Consider the following 4,872-nt stretch of genomic DNA (forward strand, 5'->3'; position numbering starts at 1 on the left):
CCCCCCGCTCAGGAGCCGACGCTCCTGCCTTGGGTTCTCATCGCCCATTCCTGCCTTGGGCCAAGAATCACCTTCCCCTTGCTCCACCCCACTTCCTGCTTCTCCTTTCCCCTCCTAACTTCTACGGTTGCTTGGGCACCTCGTTGCCTCCTTTCCACCCAGCTCCACAGGGATATTTGCTCCCAGCGATGCCGCTTATCCCTATCGGGCCAAAAACCAGGCCAACGAGCTCTTCGGAGCCACATTAAAATTCAAGTTGCCACGTGGGCCTTACCACGGGCCTCCGGGCCCAAAGGATGGTTTGTCTCCATGACTAAATGCAGGTCCCTGGGTGATTCCTCTCCACAGCCGGAGTGGGAAGTCCACGGATCAAGGTGGTTCCTCCCCGCCCCCTCAGCAAGGAGCCCAAAGCTGGGGTGACCCCACCAAACAGCGGGAGAAGACAAAGGCCTCCATGGGGCGAGCTCTGAAGTGGGATGGGGTGGCCCCACGCCACCCTGACGGGCACTGTGGGTACCACCACGGCACGGGAGACGCGTTGGGTGTCAGAGGGGCCGAGCACCCCCATGGGCACTCCCAGCCTGCTGGGTTTGGAAGTCCTAAATTTGGCTTGGAGGCTTTTTCCTGTAAGAAGGGACATGGTGAGGGCCGTGAGGGCACCCAGTATTCTCCAAGATGCCTCAGGATTGGGGAGATCTGGATGGGACCGACAGTTGTGGGATAGGATCCACAAGAACCTCAAGCCCTTCTGCTGGGGTGGCGAGAGGCTCGGTGGGGAAGCGGAGAGCCCCGAATGGCACCAGATCCACCCTGTTTAGGCTTCTCGACTGGGGCCAAGAGACCCTGGAGCCGCGATGTCCCTGCTGGCAGCTTCACAGGGGTTGGGCAATGTCAGCTGCGGAAACGAGTGGATCTGGGGCATCCGTGGAGCTGCAGAGCGAGACAAGACTCCTCTGCATCCCCATCCCTGCCCTACGGATATGACCCAGCTTCTGTCCTCCGGAGCCGGCTTCATGCCCAGCTTCTCCCTCTGCACAGCACCCGTGCCACGGACACGAACCACCTCAACCCAGCTCCTGCTCCCTAAACCATCCCTAGGGAAGAAACCTGCCGGATAGCAGAGCCCGACACACGGAGAAGCCAAGTGACTCGAGACCTCGTGCAAGGAGCTGCTCCAGGGCCAGCAAAAAGCTATCTCCCGGGTCAAGTTGTGCTGCCGGGAGAACAAAGCACCTTTGTTGGAGACAGCAGGGCTGCCAGTTCCACATGCTTCTCGCACTGCCTCTCTCCCTCCTTCTTTTTCAACCTATTTATTTCCAGCTTGTTCCTGGAAAAAGCCAAGTTTAGGGGCGAGCCGACCCTCCCACCCCACCGCGTTCGCCCTCCCAGCTCCAAACCTTTCCCTGTTTTTACTCGAGGGGAATTACTGCGGACTGGAGGATGGGCTCGCCATCGTCCGTGTAGGGGAACAGGATCCCCATATGCACCGTAAACCCCAAAAGCGTTGTTTTTAGTAACTCGCTAAGGAAACCGCTGGCCCGGGAAGGATCAGCCAACAGCAGGTACTAAAATAAGCCCATTAAAACGTGCTGGGCGTTGGTGGCACTGCTAAACAGGCTAAGGCCGAGGGCAATTCCGAGCAAGGCGCCGGTCCCTGGTGCAATGAGGAGGGACAAGGACCTTTGCCCTCGGGCTGGCACCCCTAAATCTGCCTGCTCCAGGGTGCTCAGAGCTGTCCGGGACCTCCCCCAGCAGCTGCGGGACAGCCAACGCAACCAAATCAAGCATCTACCTCCCAGTATCTCTCTCTCCATTGCACCAGGGACAGCCCCAGCGGTGCCGAGGGGAACCGGGATGGCCCCGAGGGGAATCGGGATGGTCCCGAGTTGTGATTTAGGGTTGGCAGAAGCAGGGTGGTTTGTTGGGAAGCGGGACAAACAAGATGAATTAGAGCAGCCAACGCTGCTCTGCAGCGAGGGGACTGTGCTGGCTGGCTCCGGAGGGACCCGCTGACGTCCCCGGTGGTGGGACAACCCTCTTTGGGGACAGGCAGGGAGGTATTTTTGGGGCTTTGTGTAACTGGAGCACCACCAGCAAGGGGAGAGAGGCTCCCGGGCGCTCCCCACTCTGTGACTTACCCGAGTTCGGTCCTGTGAGCTGTGGCTGGGACGGCACCGGAGAGGGCAGGATCAGGCTCATCTGCAACAGAGAGGAAAGCTCCAAGGTCAGTGCCCCAGTGGGGCTCCTTCAACGCAATTTGCAATAAAATGGGTTTTTTTAACATGTGTTAAAAAAGCTTTCCCAGCAGATAAACCCCCTCTGCTCCTGCTGCCCGTCCTTCCCTCCTACAGCCGGGTCCGGATTACGGGCGGATTTCTGAGCCACACTTAAGAGGGTTTAATCCCGCACCAACTATTTGATGTATAATCGCTCCTGCAGCTAAGCAGTTTAACGGGAAGATGCACACGCCGCTGGCCGCGCTCCCGCCGCCCCTGCTCGCTGGAGAGGGATCCGGCATGGAGCCACGGCCCAGCGGCTCGCGGAGGGATGTCTGCGCCACCCCCGCCCCTGGCTCCACGGACGGGGCTCACGAGCCTCCCTGGGGCTGGCGTGCATCCCTGCCCTTGGACCGGCACGCAGGGTTTCTCTGGGTGAGCCAGCGCTGAGCATCATCTGGGGTTTGGAGGAGCTTTGCTTGGCTCCGGTGTTGGCTGAATTCCCCCCGGGATGGCTCCTGGGTTAAATCACCTCCGAGCCTGCTCGCGAGAAGGTGGGAGGCAGGAGTTTGGGCAGCGACGACAGGCAGGCCTCCTGAAGATCCGAGAGTATCAGACCCGGATAAATCCTCCCTCCGGAGGGGGAAAGGCTTCGGCTGTGTCTCACCAAGGCGTCTGGATCGAACCTACGTGGCCCAGAGGCTTCATCAGCCAGGGCTGAGCTCAGGGCAGGACACAGGGGCGTCGCTCCTCATGGCAGATCCCCCTCTCCCGACCCGGCCATGCATTCCCAGCTGATGGAAAGCAGGGACTCGCTTGTTATTACAGGCATGGCGGAGAGCTTGGGGCAGCCGAGGCGAAGCTGGGTGAATCCACCCTGTTTCCTGTGGTGAAGCAGCCCCAGGCCAGCAAGGTTGCTGCTGGGACACGGAATTGTCCCGCGTCCCTGCTCCATCATCACCGTCATCCTGGGCCACGGGCAGCCCAGCAGCCTGGCCCCGGGCAAGCAAGCTTGCTGCTGGGGCAAGGAGTTGTCCTACTCCCTTCATCGGCATCTTGGGATGCCCAGGGGTTGCCTGGGGCTCACTGGTGTGGTGGAAATAACCAGGAGGCCACGGGAAGGAGGCATCCACGGCTTGATGGGGGGTGCAGACCCCGCACGCGGGGCACACGGAGAAGAGGGATGTGCAAGGAGCATCTCAGCCTCCACCACACACCGACCAACGACCTGGAGAGCCTTGGATGTTGAACGCAGGGATGAGAGTGAGCAGGACCCAGCTGCTTGTCCTGGGAAGGGAACAGGGAGCACATCGGAAACACACGGCCAAGGAGACGGGTCTCGCTGCAACCGTCTGCGGGCCCAGGCTGCGAGAGCCTCTACAGACCAAACCGACCTCCGTCCCCCTGGGATGGACGCAGCCGCCCACTGCTTGTGTTTATGCTATGGATTAGTGGTTACGTGCCATAAAACCAGGAGGAACATGGTATCCAGGCCACTGCGCTGGTCACGGAGTCGGGGGGGTGGGCAGGACCTGCCGTGACAGCAGAGGAAGGACTTGAAAAGCCAGGGTTGGCTTCCTCTCCTTCCAAGGTTTTAGGTGAGGCAGGTTGGAGGCTGAGCATCTCCAACGTGTGGGTCTCATCCAGAGATGATGGGCCTGTAGCTCCTTCATCCAGACCCAGAGCCGGGACCACGCAATCGCCGGAGTTTATCCGTCATCGGCGCTGTCAGAGCCCATCCTGGAGAGCGGGCAACATCCCTGGCTCGCAGATCAAGTCCTTTGCCTTTGGATTTGGAAAAGGCCGGCGGGATCCCAGGCCGAGCTGCTGAGGTCACGGGAGACCGACAGCGTTCATTCAGGAAAGCCTGAGTCACCAACCAGCCGGGGCAGGACTGCTCGGGCAAAAGAAAATCCCAACCCTCCCGAATGGGTGGATTTTAAGCACTTCCATAAATCCCCAGCGCACGGGTAGAGGGGGCAGAGAGCACGGATCGCCGACAAAGGACGGTGGCAGGAGCCTTCCAGGGACTCTTTTGTTCTCCGGAGCGCCAGCGCGGCTCCTATTTTTAGAAACCGTCTCCTTTAGAGGAAAACATGCGGTGATTTATCTTTCTCCTGATGAGCACGTAACCGCACTCCCTGCAAATCCCGGTTTCTTGGAAACAGCGAGAGATGAGGGAGTTTAATGTCTTGGACTGAGGAGGCTCAAATTTACCCTCTATGGTAATCCAGCAAGAGCTGTTCTCTAACCACAGGAGCGTGGCTGCAGCTTCTCCCGGGAGAGCACGGCCAAGCTCAGTTCATTCCTGAGCTCACGCTCCCTCCTCCAAGAGGTCAAACACCCTCTTATCGGGGCCACGGGGCTCTCCTCGCCGTTTTTCCTCTACCCCTAGAGTTAAAACTACCCGGCCAGGACATCAAGACACCTTGGAAATTGAGCCATCACATCAGCCCGTGGCCAAAACAAAGACAAAAAGGCAGAGATAAGGGAAAACCCGAGTTTCCCAGTACGAGAGCGGTCACGCTGGGACCAGGAACTCTCCTAGACGCGGCGGACCCGGCTCTAGACAAATTTGGCGACGGTTCCTTACATAACGCGTTTCAAAGGTCGAGGGTTGAGAAATACCAACATCTCCAGAAGAGCCGAAAGAGCC

The 4,872-nt window shown here is 59.3% G+C and overlaps 1 protein-coding gene across 1 annotated transcript in view; it reads right to left on the reverse strand.

Annotated features, from left to right (window-relative positions):
- Window positions 1–2,518, reverse strand: part of LOC104515144 (protein Wiz-like) — a gene marked incomplete at its 3' end in the record, with an annotated part of 5,741 nt that extends 3,223 nt beyond the window's left edge. The window contains exons 1-2 of the mRNA XM_010159005.1: window positions 2,410–2,518; window positions 2,139–2,199 (exon numbers count right to left, since the gene is read on the reverse strand). Of these exons, the coding sequence (XP_010157307.1) occupies window positions 2,139–2,199; window positions 2,410–2,518 (170 nt within the window). The remainder of the gene's footprint in view (window positions 1–2,138; window positions 2,200–2,409) is intronic.
- Window positions 2,519–4,872: the final 2,354 nt, after the last annotated feature.

The sequence above is a fragment of the Eurypyga helias genome, unplaced genomic scaffold (genome assembly GCF_000690775.1).
Source record: "Eurypyga helias isolate BGI_N326 unplaced genomic scaffold, ASM69077v1 scaffold35139, whole genome shotgun sequence".
NCBI lineage: Eukaryota > Metazoa > Chordata > Aves > Eurypygiformes > Eurypygidae > Eurypyga > Eurypyga helias.